This window comes from Leucoraja erinacea, chromosome 22 (assembly GCF_028641065.1).
Source record: "Leucoraja erinacea ecotype New England chromosome 22, Leri_hhj_1, whole genome shotgun sequence".
In the NCBI taxonomy this organism is placed as follows: Eukaryota; Metazoa; Chordata; class Chondrichthyes; order Rajiformes; family Rajidae; genus Leucoraja; species Leucoraja erinaceus.
In genome coordinates this window covers 35,347,666-35,374,138 of record NC_073398.1, presented here as the reverse complement: position 1 = coordinate 35,374,138, position 26,473 = coordinate 35,347,666, and the positions used below count along the sequence as shown (strand labels likewise).

The following is a 26,473-nucleotide window of genomic DNA, read 5'->3' as shown; positions in this document are numbered from 1 at the left end:
GTGTCCGTGTGTCCGTGTGTCCAGGTGTCCGTGTGTCCAGGTGTCCGTGTGTCCAGTGTGTGTGTCCGGTGTGTCCGTGTGTCCAGGTGTCCGTGTGTCCAGGTGTCCGTGTGTCCAGGTGTCCGTGTGTGTGTCCAGTGTGTCCAGTGTGTCCGTGTGTCCAGGTGTCCGTGTGTCCAGTGTCCGTGTGTCCAGGTGTCCCGTGTGTCCAGGTGTGTCCAGTGTGTCCAGGTGTCCAGGTGTCCAGTGTGTCCGTGTGTCCGTGTGTCCAGTGTGTCCCGTGTGTCCAGGTGTCCCGTGTGTCCGTGTGTCCGTGTGTCCGTGTGTCCAGGTGTGTCCGTGTGTCCGTGTGTCCGTGTGTCCAGGTGTCCGTGTGTCCGTGTGTCCGGGTGTGCGTGTGTCCGGGTGTCCGTGTGTCCGGGTGTCCGTGTGTCCGGGTGTCCAGGTGTCCGTGTGTCCAGGTGTCCAGGTGTCCAGGTGTCCGTGTGTCCAGGTGTCCAGGTGTCCGTGTGTCCAGGTGTCCGTGTGTCCAGGTCCAGTGTCCAGGTGTCCGTGTGTCCAGTGTGTCCGTGTGTCCGTGTGTCCGTGTGTGTCTGTGTGTCCATGTGTGTCCCGTGTGTGTCCGTGTGTGTCGTGTGTGTCCATGAGTGTCCCGTGTGTGTCCGTGTGTGTCCGTGTGTGTCCGTGTGTCCGTGTGTCCGTGTGTCCGTGTGTCCGTGTGTCCGTGTGTCCAGGTGTCCGTGTGTCCAGGTGTCCAGGTGTCCAGGTGTCCAGGTGGCCAGGTGTCCGGGTATCCGGGTGTCCATGTGTCCAGGTGTCCGTGTGTCCGTGTGTCCAGGTGTCCGGGTGTCCGTGTGTCCGTGTGTCCGGGTGTCCGGGTGCCCGTGTGTCCGGGTGTCCGGGTGTCCGTGTGTCCGTGTGTCCGTGTGTCCATGTGTCCAGGTGTCCATGTGTCCAGGTGTCCAGGTGTCCGGGTGTCCAGGTGTCCATGTGTCCAGGTGTCCAGGTGTCCGTGTGTCCAGGTGTCCGTGTGTCCGGTGTGTCCGTGTGTCCAGGTGTCCAGTGTCCAGGTGTCCAGGTGTCCAGTGTGTCCAGTGTGTCCGGTGTCCGTGTGTGTCCAGGTGTGTGTGTCCAGGTGTCCGTGTGTCCAGGTGTCCGTGTGTCCGTGTGTCCATGTGTCCGTGTGTCCGTGTGTCCGGGTGTCCGTGTGTCCGTGTGTCCGTGTGTCCATGTGTCCGTGTGTCCAGGTGTCCAGGTGTCCGTGTGTCCAGGTGTCCCCCGTGTCCGTGTGTCCAGTGTGTCCGGTGTCCGTGTGTGTCCGGGTGTCCCCGTGTCCGTGTGTCCGGGTCCGTCGTGTGTTTGTGTGTCCGGTGTCCAGGGTCCGTGTGTCCGGGTGTCCGTGTGTCCGTGTGTGTCCGTGGGTGTCCGGGTGTCCGTGTGTCGGGTGTCCAGTGTGTCCGTGGTGTCCGTGTGTCCGGGTGTCGCCCTCGCTCCAGTGTGTCCGTGTGTCCGTCCCGTCCCGTGTGTCCGGGTGTCCGTGTGTGTCCGGGTGTCCGGGTGTCCAGGTGTGTGTCCGGGTGGTGTCCGTGTGTCCGGGTGTCCGTGTGTCCGGGTGTCCGTGTGTCCGGGTGTCCGGGTGTCCGTGTGTCCGTGTGTCCGGGTGTCCGTGTGTCCGGGTGTCCGGGTGTCCAGGTGTCCAGGTGTCCAGGTCGCGCCCCCTGCTGGTGGTGACTGGCAGTCACATACTGGCGACATGACGTACACGGACCAGCACGTGATCCCGCCTACTGCCCCGCCCACCAGCGCCCATTGGACGGGGACAATGTCAATCACACCAGCTCACTTCCCGCCCCTTGACAACGCCCATGGCAACGTTGCCCCGCCCCCGGTAACGGCGACGTCACGTCCGGCCCGGGCACGGGGCCCCGCCCCCGGCAACGGCGACGTCACGTCCGGCCCGGGCACGGGGCCCCGCCCAGCGGTTGGCGGTTTGGGGGCTTTCGGTGTCGGGGGTGTGTCCGCCGCCCGCGCCTGCACCATCGGTGAGTGAGAAGATCCGCCGCCCTCGCCCTCGCCCTCGCTGCGTTAGTCTGCCCGCCAGTCCCGTCCCGTCCCCGTCCCCGTCCCCGCCCAGTGAGTGTGGCGCCCCGCTACCGGCAGCAGGGGGTTGGCGGGGCCGCGGCCTTGGCGACGGGGGAGCGCTCGGAGACGGCGGCGACCGGTAACTGTGGGGGTGGGGAGACACAAGGGGGTACAGGGGAGACACACAAGGGGGTACAGGGGATGGGGAGGGAAGGAGACACAAGGGGGTACAGAAGGAGACACAAGGGGGTACAGAAGGAGACACAAGGGGGTACAGAAGGAGACACAAGGGGGTACAGAAGGAGACACAAGGGGGTACAGAAGGAGACACAAGGGGGTACAGAAGGAGACACAAGGGTACAGGGGGGGAGACACAAGGGGGGTACAGAAGGAGACACAAGGGGGTACAGAAGGAGACACAAGGGTACAGAAGGAGACACAAGGGGGGTACAGAAGGAGACACAAGGGGGTACAGAAGGAGACACAAGGGGGTACAGAAGGAGACACAAGGGGGTACAGAAGGAGACACAAGGGGGTACAGAAGGAGACACAAGGGGGTACAGAAGGAGACACAAGGGGGTACAGGGAGAGACACAAGGGGGGTACAGAAGGAGACACAAGGGGGTACAGGGGATAGACACAAGGGGTACAGAAGGAGACACAAGGGGGGACACACAGGGGGTACAGGGGGAGACACAAGGGGGTACAGGGGGGATAGACACAAGGGGGGTACAGAAGGAGACACAAGGGGGTACAGGGGATAGACACAAGGGGGGTACAGAAGGAGACACAAGGGGGTACAGAAGGAGACACAAGGGGGGGTACAGAAGGAGACACAAGGGGGGTGCAGGGGGGAGACACAAGGGGGTGCAGGGGGGAGACACAAGGGGGGTACAGAAGGAGACACAAGGGGGTACAGAAGGGAGACACAAGGGGGGTACAGGGGGAGACACAAGGGGGGTACAGGGGATAGACACAAGGGGGTACAGAAGAGAGACACAAGGGGGGTACAGAAGGAGACACAAGGGGTACAGGGGATAGACACAAGGGGGTACAGGGGATAGACACAAGGGGGTACAGGGGGGGGGACACAAGGGGGGTACAGAGGGAGACACAAGGGGGTACAGAAGGAGACACAAGGGGGGTACAGGGGAGGACACAAGGGGGTACAGAAGGAGACACAAGGGGGGACAGAAGGAGACACAAGGGGGTACAGAAGGAGACACAAGGGGGGTACAGGGGGGAGACACAAGGGGGTACAGAAGGAGACACAAGGGGGTACAGGGGGAGACACAAGGGGGGTACAGGGGGGAGACGGGGACAGAGCGTAGAGAGAAGAGTAACGGGGTAGAGAGGGGGGAGTAATGGGGTACAGGGGGGGTACAGGGGAGACGGGGGTACAGGGGAGAGGGGGGGTAACGGGGGGGGGGTACAGGGGGGTACAGAGGGTGAGACACAAGGGGTGACGGGGGGGGGGGTTAACGAGAGAGAGAGAGAGGGTACGGTGGGGGGGGGGGGGGGGGGACAGAAGGGAGGGAGAGGCCGGGGGGATAGTGGAGTGGTACCGGTGTGGGGGGGTGTAACAGAGAGGGGGGGGGGGAGGGAGATTCTGGGGGATCAATCAACGGGGGATGTGGGCGAGAGGTTAATGGGGGAGTGTTAATGGGGGGAGAGGGTGATGAGAGAGGGGGGGGGGGGGGTGGTGGGAAGAAGAAGGGGGAGATATGGGTCTGGGAGAAAGAGGGGGAGAGCTACAGAGAGAGAGAACGGGGGGGGGGATACTGGGGGCAGGGGGAGTGGGAGGAGACAGTGACAGCGGGTGGGGATAATGAGTGGGGATAATCAGTCAAGAGTGTTTTATTGTCATGTGCACCAGATAGGACAATGAAATTCTTACTTGCTGTAGCACAACAAAACATGTGAACATAGTACACAACAGGGGAGAGAGTGTGAGAGAGAGAGAGGACTGGGGTAAGAGGGGGGGGGGGTTGCTGTGGGAGAGAGGGGTAACTGGGAGAGAGATGGGGAAAGCGGAGGATGTCATTGAATGGGTGGGGGGTTGAATATAGCCTGGGCAATAGGACTTGGTGGGTGATACCGTCAGCTGCTGTGGAAGGCTGGTTGTTGTCTCGGTGGGGTAGTGACAACACTGCGCCCCTGTCACCGTCTATACCTTGCTCCGTCCCACCTGATGAACTCGGACACCGAGTGGTGTTTTGTTGTGGGAGGATACTGTTAGATCTGTGATAATAATCTTTGTAATTGTTACTTGTATAACTGAGCAGTGATATACGAGGCCGGCACTGGCAAGTTGGGATGGTTTAGTTGCGCTTCTTGTGTAGTTTATTGTCAAAGTTTTTTGTTGGGTGGATGTCCAGGCAGCAGAAAGTCTATACATGATCACAGTTGTGCTGCCCACAGTGTACAGATTCATGATAAAGCAGCGGTTCTTAACCTGGGGGTTGTTTGGGGCTTTGCCGAGGGTCATGAAGGGGACACAAATAACATATTAATATGTTGAGCCCATGTTTAGGAACCTAACAAAGGTACATACAGTATTTTGTTCGTGTATGTGCGTACTGGTGGCAAAAAGGTTAATGGCCCTGTCCCACTGTACGAGTTCATTCCAAGAGCTCTGCCAAATTAAAAAAATCAAACTCGTGGTAAGCACGGAGAATGAACGTAGTGGGTATGTCGGAGCTCGGGGACGTCTTTTAGCGGCTCGTAATGCTAACAGCAGGTACTCGGGAAGACTCGCTAACGGCAGGTAAGCTCGTGAAGACTCGTGAAGGTTTCAACATGTTGAAAAATGTCCATGAGAGCCCCGAATACCGACGAGTGGCCATTACCATAAATCTCCGAGTTCGAATCAGGGCAAACTCGGGATAACTCTTTGAATGAACTCGTACAGTGGGGCAGGGCTTTAGGAACCACTGTGAAAGGGTTTAATGCAAGGTAAAGCCCGATTAATGATAGCCCGAGGGTCTCCAATGGGGTAGATGGGAGGTCAGGACCACTCTCTGGTTGACAGAATGGTTCAGTTGCCTGATAACAACTGGGTAGAAACTGTCCCTGAATCTGGTGGTATGTGTTTTCTAACCTGTACCTCTTGCCTGATGGGAGAAGAGAGAAGAGAGAAGAGGTCATATGTGTTTTCCAACTTCTGTATCTCTTGCCCGATGGGAGAGGAGAGAAGAGGGAGTGTGGGGGTGAGACGGGGCCCATGAGAGGGAGTTTTGGACTGGCACAGATGACATGACGTCCATCTGTGAAGGATTCTGCTGTCTGTGTTCGAGATTCCGGCATCTGCCGTTCCTTGTGTCTGTGTTTTAATCTCGTGATTTGTCAGTCATCTCCCCCCTGCAGCTACTTCCACACTCTGCCATTATCCCTCTTTCCATCTATCCTTCCCTGATGTCACCGTGCCACCTTTATCTTCTCTCTGCCCCTTCTTTGCAGTTCTGAGTTTCACAATTAATCCGTGTGGCTGCGTGAATCCTGTGTTCATGGTAGACAAAAATGCTGGAGAAACTCAGCGGGTGAGACAGCATCTATGGAGCGAAGGAATAGATGACCTTTTGGATTGAGACCCGAAACGTCACCTATTCCTTCGCTCCATAGATGCTTTCCGGGTCTCGACCTGAAACGTCACCTATTTCTTCGCTCCATAGATGCTGCCTCACCCGCTGAGTTTTTCCAGCATGACTACCTTCGATATTTCCAACATATATATATATGCCATTTATTGTCACTATACATGTACAGTGAAACTGAAAGCTGCTCGTACTCAGTGCATACATACAATTTTACACAAAAAACAAGAAACAGAAAAACAAAACAGAAGGGAGATGGGGGGGGGGGGAATAGGTGCACAAATTCTACGGCGCTACATACATATATACAGATGGAAGTCCGTGTTGGGCGGTGTAGTCAGTGCATGTGTGGATTTGAATTTATGGTAGATATAATTCTCGGGAAGCAGCTATTCCTGAGTCTGTTTGTCCTGGATTTGATGCACCTATAGCGCCTTCCAGAGGGCAGCAGGTCGAACAGTCCAAACGCAGGATGGGAGCTGTCTTTGGTGATCTTCTTTGCCCTGCTAAGGCAGCGGGAGGTGTAGATGTCCATCAGGGAGGGGAGAGGGCACCCAATGATCCTCTGCGCTGTCCTGGTTACCCTCTGAAGCCTCTCCCTGTCTGCCATGGTGCAGCTGCCATACCATGCTGTAATGCAGTATGTCAGCAGGCTCTCGATGGACGAGCGGTAGAAGGTCAGCAGCAGGTTAGAGTCCAGGTTGTGCTTCCTGAGGACCCTCAGGAAGTGCAGCCGCTGCTGAGCCTTCTTGATGACCGCTGTCGTGTTGTCCGTCCAGGAGATGTCAGCAGCGATATGGACGCCGAGAAACCGGAAGGTGTTGACCCTCTCCACACACTCGCCGTTCCTTCTGCAGTTCCTTCTTAAAGATGTGTTCTCAACATCTGCAGTTCCTTCTTAAACATGTGTTCATGGTTTTTTATTTTATTCTTACTTTTGTTTTCAAGCAGAATACCAGCTCCCTCTGCCAATGTAGTGGATTGCATTTAGTTTAGTTTAGAGATAACAGCGCGGAAACAGGCCCTTCGGCCCACCGGGTCCGTGCCGACCAGCGATCCCCACACTTTAACACTGTCCAACACACACTAGGGACAATTTTTTACATTTACCAAGCCAATTAACCTACACTCCTGTATGTCTTTGGAGTGAGGGTGGAAACCGAAGATCTTGGCGAAAACCCACGCAGGTCACGGGGAGAACGTACAAACTCCGTACCTGCAGACAGCACCCATAGTCGGGATCGAACTTGGGTCTCCGGCGCTGCATTCGCTGTAATAAACTTGTCCCACGGTGCGAGTTCATTCCAAGAGCTCTCCCGAGTTTTAAAAAAAATCAAACTCGTAGTAAGCATGGAGAATGAACGTAGCGGGTACGTCGGGGAGCTTGGGGACGTCTCTTAGCTCTTAGACTCGTTAACGGCAGGTAAGCACGGGAAGATTTTTCAACATGATGAAAAATGTCCACGAGAGCCCCGAGTACCGACGAGTGGCCATTACCGTAAATCTCCGTGTTCGAATCAGGGCAAACTCGGGAGAACTCGTGGAATGAACTCGTACCGTGGGGCAGGGGTTTAAGGCACCAACTCCACCGCTGCACCAGATTATAAGGGGTGGGGAGGAGTGATTTTATTCCCTGGAGCACAGGAGGCTGATGGGCGACCTTCTGGAGGTGTATAAAACCATAAGGGGAATAGATAGGGTGAATGGACAGGTCTTATAACCCAGGGTAGGGGAATCGAGAACCAGAGGACAGGAAGATGAGGGAGGAAAGATTTAATAGGAACCTTGCGGGCACCAATTTCACAGAGAGGTGGGTGTATGGAACGAGCTGGCAGAGGAGGTAGTTGAGGGGAGGAACTATAACAATAATTGAAAGACATTTGGACTGGTACATGGTTAGGAAAGGTTTGGAGGGATATGAACCAAACACAGGCAGGTGAGACTAGCGTAAATGGGACACCCTTGGTCAGCAGGGCAAGTGGGGCCGAAGGGCCGGTTTCCCTGCTGTATGAAAGCACAAATGGAAGATGCATTTCATTGCAGAGGTTTCAAAATACAGCGCTGACAGGTTCAGTGTGTGGGTGACGGTAAAACAGTGTGGAAAATGTGAAAGGACTCAAGAGTGGTAGAGTAATATCCCTGTTGATATTATGTCAAACTAATCTTAAAGACTCTTGAAGCAACAAAGAAATGAAAGTCATAAGAGGTTGCAAATGAAATTTCCTGTGTAGAGTTATAACTGATGGAGAACCTTGTAATGAAAGAAAATGCTTAAACATTTCACAATTATTTTAGAATATGTTTGTTTTTTGCTGCCTGAATCTCTGTGGATTAAATATATGTTCCTTTCATTCTACCCTTGTAGAATCCGGCTGAGATTTTCCCGAGATTATTTCTGTGCCTCCCTGATTGAAGAGTTTAAGGTGAGAATCCGATGCTGCGTTGAATGGGGAGAAAGGCCTTGCACAGCTGAATCTGGCGTTGCGGTCTCTCGCTTGGGTGATCAAAAAAAGTGGAGATTGCCGGGTTCTTCATTAGTACGGGTGTCACGGGTTTGGGAGGAGAAGGCAGGAGAATGGGGTTGAGAGGGAAAGATGGGGTTGAGAGGGAAATGGCAGAGCAGACTCGATGGGCCGAATGGCCTAATTCTACTCCTACCTCTCATGAACTTGGAATACATTTTATTTTGAAATTGTGTGACCTTGCCACGTAAGAGGCCATTTCATCCATGGAACATCGAACATGACAGAACGGGAACAGGCTACTTGTCCAACAATGCATAAAACAGGCCCTTCACCTCACAATGCCTGTGCAAACATGATGTTAATATTAGCTGATCTCCTGTGTCTGCCCGTGATCTATATCCCTCCATTCCCTGCATTCCCATGTGCCCATGCAAAAACATCCTAAACAGGCCTGTGTTGGCTCTAAATGAAATAATTGTCCTATTTTCATCAAACAAACTTGTCCTATTTTCCAATCTCCCCTTTTCCAAGTTGTCCCTTATTAAGGCTCCTCGTGAAACAACATTTACAAGTATTTCTTTTTACTCTGGGTTGATAAACTGTGGCTGAAACTATTAGTATTTTTTGTAAACACACATCAACTCGTGGTTTGTGCAAAATAATGTCTACTTCATCCAATATCTGGAGTAAATAAAGCCTAATAATTTCAGGCATGTGGTTCTGAAGACAAATGTACCTGGAAATAATTTCTGTCTAAGTTAGTGCTGAATGGCCTGTTAATGATTTCATAACGTGTGAGGGTTTGATATTGGTCATCCCCATATATGGCAATGATCACCAGGTGAATATATAACTCACCACTAGACAGAGCTACACAAGTGTTTTGTTTTTGGTTTCACTGTGTTCTCTTTCATTTCTGCAGGTGATTGTGTTCCTGGTGTTGTGAGCCAGCCTTACTGGAATGTGGCATTGAGTATTTTGACATTCTCTGCCTTCTGGTGAGTTTTCGCTTGGATGCAACCCTTGCGGTAATGGGATTGGGGGAAATAGCGGACAGCAGTGGCATTATTTGACTTCATACTCAGTAGCTGGTAGATCCGCTGCCTCACACCACCAGAGACCTTGGTTCGATCCTGCCCTCAGGTGCTGTCTGTGCGGAGATTTACGTACTTCCATACTAGGTACTAGGCTTCTGAACGGCCCTTCCTTAAGCTATGCGATTCACCTCTACCCCATTGTGGACATTGGACTTTGTCTGTGGAACTGATGTGCTACAATGCTGAGAACTATATTCTTCACTCTGTATTTTCCCCTTTGCTCTACCTATTGTACTGGAGTTTGGCTTGATTGCCTTTATGTATGGTATATCTGATCTGTTTGAACTGCACACAAAACAAAGCTTTTCACTGTACCTCGGGACACGTGACAATAAACCTAACCTTTCACCCTGTGAAGATGTGCCGGTTTGCAGGTGAATCGGCTCTCTAAAATTGCCCCTAGTTTACACTAGCATATGTAGCAGCTGGTCGAATGTTCCATCATTAAACACTCAGTCACTGAGTCGAGTGTCATATGACATACAGTAGAACGATGGAGGGGTTAGGAGGGAGAGATAGATCAGCAATGATTGAATGGCTGAGTATACGCGATGGGCCGAATGGCCTAATTCTGCTCCTATCGCTTATAAACTTAGAATCATAGAAAATGGGTGCAGGAGTAGGCCATTCGGCCCTTCGAGCCAGCATCGCCATTCAATATGTTCATGGCTGATCATCCAAATCAGTATCCCATTCCTGCTTTCTCCCCATATCCCTTGATTTCCTTAGCCCTAAGAGCTCTATCTAACTCTCCCTTGAATACATCCAATGAATTGGCCTCCATTGGCTTCAGACAGGGAATTCCACAGATTAAACTGAACTAAATAATCAGCAAAAACTAAATTATTTGTGACAATTTGGGATTTTTTTTGGTACTAGTATTGTTATTAACATCCTAGTGAGTATCTAACCTAGATACTCACTTGGATGTTAATATCAATACTAGTACAAAAGAAATCCTAAATTGTCATAGATAATTTAGTTTTTGCTGATTATTTAGTTCAGTTTAGCGATACCGCGTGGAAACAGGCCCTTCGGCCCATCGAGTCCGTGGCGACCTGCGATCCCTGCACATTTACACTATCACGCACACACACACACACTTACACACACGACAATTTACAGTTTACAGAAGCCAATTAACCTACGAACCCGCGCGTCTTTGGAGTGTGGGAGGAAACCGGGGGTCACGGGGAGAACGTTCAAACTCCGTACTGACAGCACCCGTAGTCGGGATCGAACCCGGGTCTCCGGCGCTGTGAGGCAGCAACTCTACCACTGGGCCGCCCCAAATATATTTCATATTAATAACCGCTATACTTGTGGAAAATAAAAACAAGTCCTCTGTGCAACCAGAGCCAGTCCGTATGATCATTAAACAAAGTACATTGTTTATTGATTTGTTAAAATAATATTCATATATTAATAACCACTATACTAGTGCAAGCGCAACCCCTCGTCTATTGTGCAACCGAGGCCAAACTCACCATTATCTGTTGTTCGTTTTCACCAGAGGCTGGTCAATTATTAATGTTTCAACCCAGTTACTATAGCACTGCCAGGTCACAGCAACCGCTGACTCGCATGGTTACACACTGAACACTGTGTCCAACCACCTAGAAGGAGTTGAGAACTGGCACAGATATTCTCAGATAGACACAGAGTGCTGGAGAAACTCAGCGGGACAGGCAGCATCTCTGGACAGAAGGAATGGGTGATGTTTTGGGTCAAGACCATTTTTCTCTTTCCGATATGGATCATGAACCCCAACCCCCACCTTTGTCGTGTCTTCACCATCCCCCCCCCCGACCCCTTCTCGATATTGAACACCCATTCCTTCTCTCCAGAGATGCTGCCTGTCCCATATAACCATATAACAATTACAGCACGGAAACAGGCCATCTCGGCCCTACAAGTCCGTGCCGAACAACTCTTTTTCCCTTAGTCCCACCTGCCTGCACTCATACCATAACCCTCCATTCCCTTCTCATCCATATGCCTATCCAATTTATTTTTAAATGATACCAACGAACCTGCCTCCACCACTTCCACTGGAAGCTCATTCCACACAGCTACCACTCTCCGAGTAAAGAAGTTCCCCCTCATATTACCCCTAAACTTCTGTCCCTTAATTCTGAAGTCATGTCCTCTTGTTTGAATCTTCCCTATTCTCAAAGGGAAAAGCTGGTCCACATCAACTCTGTCTATCCCTCTCATAATTTTAAAGACCTCTATCAAGTCCCCCCTTAACCTTCTGCGCTCCAGAGAATAAAGACCTAACTTATTCAACCTATCTCTGTAACTTAGTTATCCCGCTGAGTTCCTCCAGCTTTTTGTGTCTATCTTTGGGTCAAACTCTCCCCATTTAGAAAATGATCTACACCTTTATTCCTACTGCCCGAAACACATGACTTCTGACTTCCGGTGCTGTCTGTACGGGTTCGATCCTGAACTCGGGTGCTGTGTGTACAGAGTTTGTACCTTCTCCCTGTGACCTACGTGGGGTTTTTCCGAGATCTCCAATTTCCTCCCACACACCAAAGACGTAGAGGTTTGCGGTTTGCAGGTTAATTGGCTTGGTGTAAATGTAAAAGTCCCTGGCGTGTGTAGAATATTGTTAATGTGCGGGGATCTCTGCCTCAGAGGGCGGTGGAGGCCGGTTCTCTGGATGCTTTCAAGAGAGAGCTGGATAGTACTCTTTAAAAATAGCAGTCAGGGGATATGGGGAGAAGGCAGGAACGGGGTACTGATTGGGGATGATCAGCCATGATCATATTGAATGGTGGTGCTGGCTCGAAGGGCCGAATGGCCTACTCCTGCGTCTATCTATTGTCTATCCATATTTTTTCGCACAAAATGACACAAAATGCTGGAGTGACTGCCTAGCAGGATCCCTGGAGAGAAGGAATGGGTGACGTTTTGGGTTGAGACCCTTCTTCAGATTTTTTTCTTTAATTATTTTATTAGAAGCAATTGTACAAGAATAAAGCAATCGGCATGAGAGTTATATAATTTTCGTACAGCTTCATGTTTAACATTTTATAAATTGATACATAAATCAAAAAGAAAAGAGAAAAAAGGAAAGAATGAAGAACCATTTCCATCAGATGGTTTTGATCGGTGGTGGCGAATATCTCCTCACAGTTGGGCTCATGGCAGTGCAGTGAGGACCCTGGGACCCTGGCCGCTCAGTATTTTTTTCTCTCTCTCTCCCCCCCCCCCCCCCCCAGGACTCCAGGAGAGCCCAAGCATGGATGAGAAGGAGACGCCAGCCTTCAGCAGCGAGAAGAAGGAAGGGGCGGAGAGGAGGACGGGCCCGAGCCGGGACAAGCTGCGGGACGATCAGAAGGCCAGCGGCGGCAGCAGCAGCAGGAGGGAGGGCCTGAAGTCGGCCGAGGAGAAGAAGAAGAGGCAGGAGGACGAGAAGCGGAAAAAGGAAGATGAGAAGCGCAAGAAGAAGGAGGAGGAGAAGCTGAAGGCCGAGGAAGAGCAAAGAAAGAAAGAGGAGGAAGAAAAGAAGAAAGTCGAGGAGGAGGAGAGGAAAAAACAGGAGGAGGAGGAGAAGCGGCAGAGAGAGGAAGAAGCAGCACGTCAGAGGTAGTAGCATCGCTGGAGATTTTAACCTTCACTAATGTGGCAAATTGTACTTTGGATCAAGTTTATCATTTTTTAAATATTGTATTATAGTCATAGCATCACACAGTGAGGAAATAGGCCCTTCGGCCCAACTTGCCCATACCAGCCAACATGTCCCATTTACACTAGTCCCACCTGCCTGCGTTTGCCCATATCCCTCCAAACCTGTCCTATCCATGCACCTGTCTAACTGTTTCTTAAGCGTTGGGATAATCAGTCTCAACTACCTCCTCCGGCAGCTCGTTCCATACGCCCACTACCCTTTGTGTGAGTAAGTTACCCCTCAGATGCCCCCTCTCCCTTCCTCTGGTCCTCGATTACCCTACTCTGTGCGTCTACCCGATCTATTCCCCTCGTGATTTTGTACACCCCTCATCCTTCTGCTCTTTACCTGGTGCTTTTTTAATAAAACATTCTGCCAACTTTCCTGTGTTTCGGAAGCTGGGGGAAGACCTGATAGAAGTATATAAAACTAGTGAGGGGCATAGATAGGATAGACAGTCAGAACCTTTACCCCCAGCATGGTGAGTATTCACACAGAGGGTGGTGGGTACATGGAACGAGCTGCCAGAGGAGGTAGTTATGGAGTCATAGCCATACAGCGTGGAAACAGGCCCTTCAGCCCACCTCTCCCATGCTGGCCAGCATGCCGCAACTACACTGGTCCTACCTGCCCGCACGTGGCCCATTTCCCTTCACACCTTTCCGTCCATGTCTTCGTCCCAACCATTTTATTTAACCCAACATATAAGATTATTAAGGGTTTGGATGCGCTGGAGGCAGGAAACATGTTCCCGATGTTGGGGGAGTCCAGAACCAGGGGCCACATTTTAAGAATAAGGGGTAAGCCATTTAAAACGGAGACGAGGAAACACTTTTTCACACAGAGTAGTGAGTCTGGAATTCTCTGCCTCAGAGGGCGGTGGAGGCCGGTTCTCTGGATACTTTGAAGAGAGAGTTAGATAGGGCGCTCAAAGATGGCGGAGTCACGGTATATGGGGAGAGGGCAGGAACGGGGTACTGATTGGGGATGATCAGCCATGATCACATTGAATGGTGGTGCTGGCTGGAAGGGCCGAATGGCCTACTCCTGCACCTATTGTCTATTGTGCTGCCCTGTATGCATGCCAGAGTTGGCGGATGAAGGCATGGGTGGTACAGCGCTGAGTGGCGGGTGTGAGAGTGAGCTTGTCCTTGTGTTTTGTCCTGCAGGGAGAAGGAGGAGGCGTACCAGTTGCACCAGGAGGCGTGGGAGCGGCACCAGACCCGCCTGGAGCTGCGCAGCAGGAACCAGACCAACCAGGAGAGCCGGCCGGAGGAGAGCTTCTTCACCCGCCTGGACTCCAGCCTGAAGAAGAACACGGCCTTCGTGAAGAAGCTGCGCACCATGACGGAGCAGCAGCGGGACGCCCTGTCGGGCGACTTCAGCGTCCTCAACCTGAGCAAGTACATCGCCGAGGCCGTGGCCTCCGTGGTGGAGGCCAAGCTCAAGCTGTCCGACGTCAACTGCGCCGTGCACCTCTGCTGCCTCTTCCACCTGCGCTACGTCGACTTCTCGCCGCTCCTGCTGCAGGGCTGGCGCAAGCACTTCGAGGCCCGGCGGGAGGAGAGGACGCCCAACATCAGCAAGCTGCGCACCGACATGCGCTTCATCGCCGAGCTGACCGTCTGCGGCATCTTCACCGACAAGGAGGGGCTGTCGCTGGTCTACGAGCAGCTGAAGAGCATCGTCTGCGCCGACCGCGACACCCACTCGCACGTCTCCGTCATCATCAGCTTCTGCCGCCACTGCGGCGACGACGTGGCCAGCCTGGTCACCCGCAAGATGAAGCTGGCCTCCGACAAGTACAGCCTCAGCTTCCCGCCCAGCGACATCATCAGCGCGGAGAAGCAGCAGCCCTTCATGAACCTGCTGCGGGAGTATTTCACCTCGCTCACAAAGCACCTCAAGAAGGACCACCGCGAGCTGCAGAACCTGGAGCGCCAGAACAGGTAGGCCCCATTGACCTGGCCCTCAAGGAAGGACGCCAGAACAGAGAAGGTTCACCCCATTGACTGTCTTATGAAGAAAGACGGGCTAGACATGGTTTATACTCTCTAGAATTTAGGAGATTGAGAGGGGATCTTATAGAAACTTACAAAATTCTTATTGGACATAGATGCAGGAAGATTGTTCCCGATGTTGGGGAATCCAGGACAAGGGGGTATTAATGTCATTTTTTCGAGAGTGGTGAATCTCTGGAACTCTCTGCCACTGTATGAGGCCAGTCATGGCTTATTTAAGAGGGAGTTAGATGTGGCCCTTGTGGGGGGATCAGAGGGTATGCAGAGAAGGCAATATTCCGAGTTGTATCAGCCATGATCATACTGAATGGCGGTGCTGGCTCGAAGGGCCGAATGGCCTACTGCACCTAATTTCTATGTTTCTAAGTCAGTGGTGTTTTTATCATTAATGTTTTATTATTATTAATGTCATTCGTAACCGCCACTGTATGTCACGTTGTTACTTGTGGGCGGAGCACCAAGGCAAATTCCTCGTATGTGAACACTTGGCCAATAAACATATATACTTACTTAACTGTGTTTAAGAAGGAACTGCCGATGCTGGAAAATCGAAGGTAGACAAAAAATGCTGGAGAAACTCAGCGGATGCAGCAGCATCTATGGAGCGCAGGAAATAGGCAACGTTTCGGGCCGAAACCCTTCCGGGTTTCGGCCCGAAACGTTACCTATTTCCTTCTTAAACACCTTGCAACTGCAATGACCCTTCTTCAAACTGACCTATTCTTGCGGCTACACAAAAATGCTGGAGAAACTCAGCGGGTACAGCAGCATCTATGGAGCGAAGGAAATAGGTTGATTTTCCCAGATCGACTTTTTAAACAAAACCTTTTTTTTTTTTTAACCACACCTTTTGTTTTTTCTTCCCTTGTCGCTTTCATGCTTTCATTTTTTTTTTCCGGAAACATTGGCAATGCCTTCTCTCCATAGATGCTGCCTCACCCGCTGAGTTACTCCAGCATTTTGTGTCTACCACTGATTGTGATCCATGGGGTGGGCAGTTATGGATCCAGTTGCAGAGGCGAGTGCTGAGTTGTTGGATTATCCCAAGTGGGATAACTCACGGGAGCACCGGACAAGTAGCTGGGAATTATATAGGGAAGAACTGCAGGTGCTGGTTTAAACCGAAATGCTGGAGTAACTCAGCGGGTCAGGCAGCATCTCTGGAGAGAAGGAATGGGTGACGTTTCGGGTCAAGACCCTTCTTCAGACTAAAACGTCACCTGTTCCTTCTCTCCAGAGATGCTGCCTGACCCGCTGAGTTACTCCAGCATTTTGAGTCTACCTTCAATGTAAGCCAGCATCTGCAGTTCCATTCATCACATTTGGTAATCTAAAATGCGGGTGTATTTTGAAGACCCTTCTTCAGACTGTGCAGTGTATTATTCTGAAAGAACAATGCATTGCTCTTGCTATGAATGTCCCCAACTCCAAAACCCATAAAGTCGGAAAGCGATTTTAAAATCTAATTCGTAGAAATATAGAAAATAGGTGCAGGAGTAGGGCATTCAGCCCTTCAAGCCTGCACCGCCATTCAATATGATCATGGCTGATCATCCAACTCAGTATCCTGTACCTGCCTTCTCACCATACCCCCTGATCCCCCTTAACTCCCTCTTAAATATAACCAATTAACTAGCCTCAACTACATTCTGTGGCAGAGAAGTCCCAGCTGATCTGAAATGTCTCAGTGGCGCCACATTGTGGCCAAAGCATGCACCATATGCCGCTGAGAATAGCATTGTTGCATTCATGATATCATTAAGTAATTCATTTTAGATAATCGACCGATTTGTTATTCAAAAAGATTGTGGTTATGCGGTCTGTTTCATTCTGTCTGTACTCCAGTTGAGAAAAGGGTTTGAATATTGTGTAGCAGCAATTCATTCTTCATCTTCTTGCTTATGGCGTATACAGCCTAAAGTTGTAAGTCAACTTGTTCTGTTTGATCTTGTTTGTGTATGTCGGGTTGATTGCGTTAGTCGGAACAGGATGAAGGTTGCAATCTCCCACCCCAGCAATTCATTGTAGCAAAGGTTTAAATCGGGGGTCTCCAAACTATGTCCCGCGGGCCACATCCGGCCTGCCACGAGATTTTATCCGGCCCGCTGCAAGCTCTAAACATGTTCCATGTGGCGGGCTATTTAGTGGGTTCTGTGGTAGTGCAGCTTTAGAGATACAGCGCAGAGATATAGGCCCTTCGGCCCATCGAAGCGATGCCCGTACGCACTAGCACTATCCCACGCACACTCAAGGGACAAATTCAATTATCCTGCAAATGTGAAGTGTTGGAGGAAACCAGAGGACCCACGCAGGTACAAACTCCCTGCAGACAGCACCCGCAGTCAGGATGGAACCAGGGTCTCTGGCGCTGTGAGACAGCGACTCTACCGCTGTGCCACCGTGCCATTGCTCCTGTGTTGCAAAACAAGTTGTGTGGAGTAGTAGCCTGAGCTGGGGAGTGGAGTGAGGGGAAGGGGGAGAGCTAGTTGGCGGCAGGGTCGGTGTTTAGCTGTCTCCCCCCGTGAGTGTGACCTCTCCCCACTGGAGGGGAGGGGGGGGTGGTGGTAGGGGGTAGTATATTTGGACAGTATCGCCAAGTGAAATTAGGCTGCAGCATCTGTAAAACCTCAGTGTTGCCCAATTGTTTGCAATGCTCTTGCTTCACTTTGCAAGTGCCTTATTCATTGCTCGCAACAAATTGATGCTTCATTAAAATATCCATGCACAAAATTGATTCTGCAATTAAAATACTTAAAAAAAATTCTAATTAACATTTTGTGTTTTAAAAAAAACATATTGTTTGCTGTATTTCATGAGCATGTCTCATCACCCATACCAAATCCTATGGCATAACAAATTCCACCAGCCTGGCTGTGTGGTCATTAAACCCATTGTTTGCTGTATTTCATGAGCATGTCACCAGTATGGTGTTTAAGAAGGAACTGCAGATGCTGGAAAATCGAAGGGAGACAAAAGTGCTGGAGAAACTCAGCGGGTGCAGCAGCATCTATGGAGCGAAGGAAATGGGCAACGTTTCGGGTCGAGACCCGGAAAGCATCTATGGAGCGAAGGAATAGGCGACGTTTCGGGTCGAGACCCTTCCGGGTCTCGACCCGAAACGTCACCTGTTCCTTCGCTCCATAGATGCAGCTGAGTTTCTCCAGCACTTTTGTCTACCTTCACCAGTATGGTGGGCCGTTTGACAAACTCTCTGTTTGTGTGTTTTCCCCCCCCCAGGCGTATTTTGCATTCAAAAGGAGAGCTGAGCGAAGATCGGCACAAGCAGTACGAGGAGTTCGCCACCTCGTACCAGAAGCTGCTGGCAAACACGCAGAGTCTGGCTGATCTACTGGACGAGAACATGCCTGAACTTCCCCAGGATAAATCTGCACAGGAAGGTGAGTGACCCGGGAGAGAGACACAGCGCGGAAACGGGCCCTTCGGCCCACCGGGTCCGTGCCGACCAGCCATCTCACACTCGGGACAATTTTGCAATTCACAAAAAGCCAACTCGCCTGCAAACCAGTCATGCCTACTATGTTTTGTTGTGCTTAATTTCATTGTCCCATCAGGGACACACGACAATAAACTCTCTTGAATCTTGAACCTTGAATCCCCGCACGTCTTTGGAGTGTGGGAGGAAACCGGAGTACCCGGGGCAAAACCCACGCAGGTCACGGGGAGAACGTGCAGACTCCGTACAGACAGCACCCGTAGTCAGAATGGAACCCGGGTCTCCGGGTCTACCCACTGCCGCCGAGGTAGCGAATAATGTGTGATCTCTTGTATTTGTTCGTATTGAGATCACAGCTTTGGATGGTTTAGCTTAGTTTATTGTGACAGGTACAGTGAAAAGCTTTTTGTTGCCTGCTGCCCACAATGTACAGATACAGTCTAGAGGGTATCATGTTTAGTGTAAAATAAAGTCCAGTACAGATTGTTCAAAGGTCTTCAGTTTGGGAAGATGGGAGGTTAGGACTGCTCTCTAGTTAGTGATAGGGCAAGTCGATGGCAGGGAGGTTGGTTTGTGTGACGGTCTGGGCTGCGTCCACAACTCCACGCGGTCTTGGATGGATCGGTTCCCAAACCAGGCTGTGATGCTAAAGATGATGTGTTGGTCAAAACCTTGCTGGACATTTGTACCATAAATCAGAGCCATCATAAACATTCATCTGTTTTTTATTGTTTCAAGATAAAAAGATTTAGTGAGCTATCTTGAGATCGTTAGCTAGGGCAGCACTCTGGGGCAGTGGGTAGAGCCGTTGACTCACAGCGTCAGAGACCTCTGTTGCTGTCTATGAAGAGTTTGCATGTTCTCCGTGTGATTGTATAGGGTGCTCCAGTTATCTTTCACCTCCTATAGATGTGAGGGTTTGTTGTTGAATTGTCAGCTGAAGATGACCCCTAGTGGGCAAACACAGAACACGGGTGGGCGATGGTCGGCGTGGACGCGGTGGGCCGAAGGGCCTGTGTCCATGTTGTATCTCTAAACTAACTCTACTGCCCAACTCGAGTGGCTCAGTCCAGCATTTGAATCCTGCAGTGCAATTTGTGATTCTAAATTGGTAAAATTCTGACCTCCATTTTACAGCCTTCCACTAGGTGTCACTGAAAGACTGACTGGGGTTCAGAGCCAGAACACAAAGTGCCGGAGTAACTCAGTGGGTCAGGCAGCATCTGTGGAGGGAATTTTTTTTTTTTCAATTTCAAAATCAACTTTATTCGAGAAATATATATATATATATACATGATCCACACAAGGCTCCATTCGACATTCTCGGAGGCTATACATACATTCAATACAGTTTCCTCTAATCACAATTTTACCCCACACCCTTGCCACCCTGGCGTGGAATCCCTTCCCTTATTTTGAGGGGCGTCTCCACCACACCTTGCCCCCCCCACCCCATGTCCAGCAGCGGAAGGAACCTAGACTGTGGTCCTTCCCCCACCGAACCTTGCAAGCAAGAATTTCATTGCCCTATCTGGGACACATGACAATAAACTCACTTGACTTGGCGTTGGCTGCACCGAGCTTCAGTCCGTCCCTCAGCACGTACTCCTGCAGTCTGGAGCGGTGCCTCTGTGGAGGGAATGGACAGGTGACGTTTCAGCTCGGGACCCTTCTTCAGACTGCCGTTGTGGGGAGGGGTAGAAAGCTGGTAGAGACAAGTGGGGGCGGGACAAAACCTGGCGAGTGATAGGTAGGTACAGGACATGGGGATGATGGGCAGATTGGTGGAGTAAGTGACAACGGTTGGAGGTAAAAAGGGGACAAAGGGGTGTCGGAGACGGTGGGAAGAGGAGGGGAGCCGGAAGGAGGGATACAGGTGATGGGATGGGGGAAGGGGCGGGATTACGGGAGCAATGGGTGCACACAGGGGTGGTGGGGTGTGAGGTAACACGAACAATGGAAGTCAATAGTTTCACTGAAGCCAAAAATGAAATACAATGTTGGAGTAAGCAGCGGGTCAGGCAGCGTTGCTGGGGATCATGAACAGGTGACGTTTTGGATTGGGACCCTTCTTCAGACTGACTATTTCTGTACACTTGCTAATCGACGATTTCTCTGCTTGTTATGGGCCTGTCCCACTTGGGCGACTACAGGAGACTTTGCGGTCCCCGGGGTGTCGCCTGTATGGTCGTGAGTAGTCTCAGTCACCCAAGGAGTCGTAACATCTTTCTGGTCGGCGAAAGATTTTCAACATGTTGACCATTTTTCGCCGACAGTGGCGACCTTGTGTTTGACGCCAAATGAGCGCAGCTTGACGTAGGTTGTTGCCAGGTTAATGTAGGCAGTCCGCAGAATGTCATAGGGTGTCGGCTACTTAATGTGGGCAGTCGACAGGTGACGCAGGTTGCTGCTGGTGCTGACCGGTGAATTTCAATGTCTTATTCGCCGGGGGGGTTGCCTAAAAAATCGCCTAAGTGGGCCAGGCCCATGGGAAAATAATTTCACTGTGTGTTTGTACATGTGACATTGAAAGGACTGTTGAAGCACTGAACCGTTGGAGCTTAACTATTTCTGTTCTTACTTCTGACAGAACACGGCACTGGTATAGACATCTTCACTCCCGGGAGGCCTGGAGAATATGACCTCGATGGCGGGATATGGGAGGACGAAGATGCACGCAACTTCTACGAGAACCTCATTGACCTGAAAGCCTTTGTGCCTGCCATATTATTCAAAGACAATGCGCAGAATAAAGATGGCAACAAAGAAGAACCAAAAGGTAAACAAGTATTTGGTGCCCGACAAAGATCTCCGCGTACATTGGAGTGCAATTCACGGAGCGTCACGGTGGCGCAGCGGTAGAGTTGCTGCTCTACAGCGCCAGAGATCCTGGTCCGCAGTAACCAACCTGATCTCCCAGTGGCTCAGCACTTCAACTCCCCCGCCCATATTATCTAAATGGTGGCCGATTGGGAAAAGGGGAGATGCAGCGAGACCTGGGTGTCATGGTACACCAGTCATTGAAGGTAGGCATGCAGGTGCAGCAGGCAGTAAAGAAAGCAAATGGCATGTTGGCTTTCATAGCAAGAGGATTTGAGTATAGGAGCAGGGAGGTTCTACTGCAGTTGTATAGGGTCTTGGTGAGACCACACCTGGAGTATTGCGTGCAGTTTTGGTCTCCAAATCTGAGGAAGGACATTATTGCCATAGAGGGAATGCAGAGAAGGTTCACCAGACTGATTCCTGGCATGTCAGGACTGTCTTATGAAGAAAGACTGGATAGACTTGGTTTATACTCTCTAGAATTTAGGAGATTGAGAGGGGATCTTATAGAAACTTCTTGAACAAAATTCTTAAGGGGTTGGACAGGCTAGATGCAGGAAGATTGTTCCCGATGTTGGGGAAAGTCCAGGACAAGGGGTCACAGCTTAAGGATAAAGGGGAAATCCTTTAAAACCGAGATGAGAAGAACTTTTTTCACGCAGAGAGTGGTGAATCTCTGGAACTCTCTGCCACAGAGGGTAGTTGAGGCCAGTTCATTGGCTATATTTAAGATGGAGTTAGATGTGGCCCTTGTGGCCAAGGGGATCAGAGGGTATGGAGAGAAGGCAGGTACGGGATACTGAGTTGGATGATCAGCCATGATCATATTAAATGGCGGTGCAGGCTCGAAGGGCCGAATGGCCTCTACTCCTGCACCTAATTTCTATGTTTCTATTCTGTCCTGGGCCTCCTCCATTGCCAGAGTGAGCACCACCGGAAACTGGAGGAGCAGCACCTCATCTTCCGCTTGGGCAGTCTGCACCCCGGTGGCCTGAACATTGATTTCTCCAATTTCCGGTAGCCTTTGCTGTCTCCTCCCCTTCTCAGCTCTCCCTCAGCCCTCTGGCTCCTCCTCTTCCTTTCTTCTTCTCTCCCCCCCCCCCCCCCCCCCCCCCCACCGTGCATCAGTCTGCAGAAGGGTTTCGGCCCGAAACGATGCCTATTTCCTTCGCTCCATAGATGTTGCCGCACCCGCTGAGTTTCTCCAGCAATTTTGTCTACCTGAGACCCTAGTACGTTCCTGACCGCGGGTGCTGGCTGGACGGAGTTTGCCCATTCTTCCTGTGACCTGTGTGGGTTTTCTCCGGGTGCTCCGGTTCCCTCCCACACTCCGAAGGAGTACAAGCTTGTAGATGAAATGGGTTTGGTAAAATTGTTCCTAGTGTGTGGGATAGTGTTAATAATGTATGGGAGATCACTGGTCGGTGTGGACTCGATGGGCCGAAGGGCCTGTGTCCATGCTGTGACTTTACACTAAAGTCTAACGGGCCTGTCCCACTTAGGAGACCTAAACAGCAACCTCTGGTGACCTTGCCCGCCACCCAAGGTTTCCATGAGGTCACCGGAGGTTTTGGTCACTCTCCCTAATGGTTTCCGCGGTGGTCGAGACTTCATCTAGGTCGCTGCTATTTTCTCATCATGATTAAAACCGGCCTCGACTAAAAATAGGTTGCCGTTTTAAAAATCGATCGGCTTTTAGTTGCAAGTCTAGTCAAAGCCGGTTTTCTTCATAGTCGAGGAAGGTTTTCAACATGTGCGTGGGAGGTGATAGGAGGTTACAGGTCACCTCGACTTTGATTTTTTTTTTTGGGTGGTGGGCAAGGTTGCTGTGGGACAGACAGGCTCTTAAAGGAGCTTCTTGTGTATTGTCTCTTCATCCATTCGAAGGGGAAGACATTTCTTATTTAGGTGGGGTGGCAGACCTGTAGAAGATAATTTATATGTTTTATTTTAACAGTATCGACATAACTGTATTTGCATTAAAATTTAAAATCGTAAAAGTTAATTGAAAGTGTGACAATAGACAATAGGTGCAGGAGTAGGCCATTCAGCCCTTCGAGCCAGCACCGCCATTCAATGTGATCATGGCTGATCATCCACAATCAGTACCCCGTTCCTGCCTTCTCCCCATAACCCCATGACTGCACTATTTTTAAGAGCCCTATCTAGCTCTCTCTTGAAAGCATCCAGGGGGCAATTTACTGTGGTGCGATCCCCCTGCAAACACGCACATCTTTAGGATGTATGAGGAAACCGGAGGAAGCCCACATGGCCACAGGGAGAACGTGCAAACCCCACACAGAAAGCACTTCAGGGTCGACTGGATCTCTGGTGCGATCTCCCCGGCGTTGCAATATTTCACTTTGCACAAATTAATTTAGGATGTTTTATGAGGAGTAACCCACTTATGCGAGGAAGCCCATCATGGCCGCCGGGAGAACGTGCAAACCCCACTACAGAAAGCACTCGAGATCAGGGTCGAGCCTGGATCTCTGGCGCTGTGAGGCAGTGGCTCTACCGCGGCGTTGCCCAATATTTCCCCCGTTCCCCCGTTCCTGCCTTCTCCTCATATCCCCTGACTCCTCTATCTTTAAGAGCCTGATCTAGCTCTGTCTTGAAAGTATCCAGAGAACCGGCCTCCACCGACCCTCTGAGGCAGAGAATTCCACAACTCTCAACTCGCAACTCTCAGTGTGAAAAAGTGTTTCCTCGTCTCCATTCTGTGCACGTGTCGAGTAGATTTGGCTTCAACACCTCCCAGTTAACCTGCACGCACGCTGGAGAATGATGGGCGAGGTCACACACAGAGTTGGTAACACCCAGCGTAACTAGTTTGTGCCGGCACATTCAGACAAAGGGGAATGGAGAATACAAGCTGCTGGCTGGCTGGCTGGCGTGCCACATGTTGTCTGTCGTCAGGCAGCGCAAAAGGGAAGCGGTTAATTATTAAGTTGAAATAACTTCCGAGAATAACCAAGTACAGCTTTGACTCTACGTAGAACGCAGAGCAGTACAGCACAGGAACAGGCCCTTCGTGCCGAGCATGATTCCAAGCTTAACTAATCTCCTCTGCCTTTTCTCACAGGGAGGTGTGTGAGTCTGTGGAATTCTCTGCCTCACAGGGCGGTGGAGGCCAGTTCTCTGGATACTTTCAAGAGAGAGCTAGACAGAGTTCTTAAAGATAGCGGCTCTTAAAGATAGCTAGATAGGGCTTTTAAAGAACTAGTGTATAGAGCTAGATAGAGCTCTTAACGATAGCGGAGTCAGGGGACATGGGGAGAAGGCAGGAACAGGGTACTGATTGGGGATGATCAGCCATGATCACATTGAATGGCGGTGCTGGTTTGGAGGGCCGAATGGCCTGCTCCTGCACCTATTGTCTAGAGTACACGTGACCATGTCCCTCCATTCCCTGCATATCCAGGTGATATGCCTATCCAGGTGCCTATCCAAAAGCCCCTTAAATGCCACCATCGTATCTGTCCCCACCACCCTATGAGTGGAAAAACATACTCCGCACAATTCCGGTAAACCCTTCCCCTCTCACCTTAAAGCCGTGGCCCCCAGTCTTTGACAGTTTCACACTGGGTAAAAGCTTCTGACTATCTACCCCATCTATGCCTCTCTGCAGGTAGACAAAAATGCTGGGGAAACTCAGGCGGCATCTGTGGAGAACATGGATAGGTGACGTTTCACGGAGTGCTGGAGTAACTCAGCGGGTGCAGCAGCATCTATGGAGCTAAGGAAATAGGCAACGTTTCGGGTCGAAACCCTTCCGGGTTTCGGCCCGAAACGTTGCCTATTTCCAGAAGGGTTTCGGCCCGAAACGTTGCCTATTTCATTCGCTCCATAGATGCTGCTGCACCATAACTCAGCGGGCCAGGCAGCATCTGTGGAGAACATGGATAGGTGACGTTTCACAGAGTGCTGGAGTAACTCAGCGGGTGCAGCAGCATCTGTGGAGAACATGGATAGGTGACGTTTCACAGAGTGCTGGAGTAACTCAGCGGGCCAGGCAGCATCTGTGGAGAACTTGGATAGGTGACGTTTCACAGAGTGCTGGAGTATCTCAGCGGGTCAGGCAGCATCTGTGGAGAACATGGATAGGTGACGTGTTGGGTCGGAAGCCTTCTTCACAGTGATTCTGTTGGGGGGGAAAGAAAGGAGGGGGAGACAAGGGGTTGGGGCAAAGCTCGGAGAGTGATAGGTGGATGCAGGTGAGGGGAGAGGGCTCGATAGGCAGGTGGTTGGGCAAAGGCCAGAGATGAGAAGACGAAAGGTTTATGACAAGGCTGGAAGAGATACGAATTGTGAAGCCAGAGGAAGGAATACCAGTGGAAGTGAGGGGGATGCTGGAGATATGGGAGTGAGTCCAGGTTGGCCACATAGAAAATGGTTTGTTTGTAGGTAAAATTGGAGAATTCAAGCTTCACCATTAGATTATTTGGCCATTTTAAATGTCTTGCTTTGGGATAACACTGCAAATAACATCCAAATGTACAAATTCCCCCAGTTATTGACATGCAAACTTCTTGACGCAGATTCTAAGGAGGCGAAAGATACGAAGGATGGGAAAGACTCTAAAGACTCGGCCGCTACGGAAGAGCTGGAGCTGGAACTGGAGAACTTGGACATTAACGACGACATAATAGGAGAAGAAGAAGTAGCAGATGAAACAGAAGATCTTAACCAGAAGCTTCTGGAGGAACACGGTAACGTTATGTTTTAATGTGAACTGCCGGCTATTACAACTTTGCACGCATTTGATGGTTCCCTTGTTTGCAGCGAATGAAAGAATTGTTGACAAAGAAAGCTTGGGAGAAAGTGCCCATGCTTTCTTCAGGTGTAAATTTGCACTTCATTCATCAATTATATTTTTGGGTGATGGGGTTGGGGGGGGAGGGTGGGGGGAGCTTTATGTTTTATTCATTTAGCGCGAGCCTAAAATGTTGACGTTGGACAAAGAGCTTCCGATAAGTTTCATACCAGACCATCCTGTAAAGGACAAGCAGACAGAATAAGATGGAAGATGGAGCAACAAAACAGAATGTTTGCATCTTGTCTGGCTTGATCATATTCATAAGTAATAGGAGCAGAATTAGGCCATTCGGCCCATCAAGTCTGCTCCATCATTCAATCACGGCTGATCTATCTCTCCCTCCTAACCCCATTCTCCTGCCTTCTTCCCATAACCCCCGACACCCGTATGAACCAAGAATCGATCTCTGCTTTGAAAATATCCACTGAGTCGGCCTCCAC

At 50.6% G+C, this 26,473-nt stretch overlaps 1 protein-coding gene across 3 annotated transcripts in view; it reads left to right on the top strand.

Moving 5' to 3' along the window:
- The first annotated feature begins 1,899 nt into the window (after positions 1-1,899).
- upf2 (UPF2 regulator of nonsense mediated mRNA decay) overlaps positions 1,900-26,473 on the top strand; it is a 79,593-nt gene continuing 55,019 nt past the window's right edge. For 2 of the 3 annotated variants that reach the window (XM_055653451.1, XM_055653453.1), the window contains exons 1-8: positions 1,900-2,042; positions 8,041-8,098; positions 9,063-9,138; positions 12,468-12,834; positions 14,086-14,865; positions 18,175-18,335; positions 20,982-21,170; positions 25,756-25,926. In XM_055653451.1, the coding sequence (XP_055509426.1) occupies positions 12,488-12,834; positions 14,086-14,865; positions 18,175-18,335; positions 20,982-21,170; positions 25,756-25,926 (1,648 nt within the window). In that variant the 5' untranslated portion in view covers positions 1,900-2,042; positions 8,041-8,098; positions 9,063-9,138; positions 12,468-12,487. Of the gene's footprint in view, positions 2,043-2,133; positions 2,222-8,040; positions 8,099-9,062; positions 9,139-12,467; positions 12,835-14,085; positions 14,866-18,174; positions 18,336-20,981; positions 21,171-25,755; positions 25,927-26,473 lie in introns of those variants that run through there. The other variant, XM_055653452.1, reaches the window with a different exon arrangement.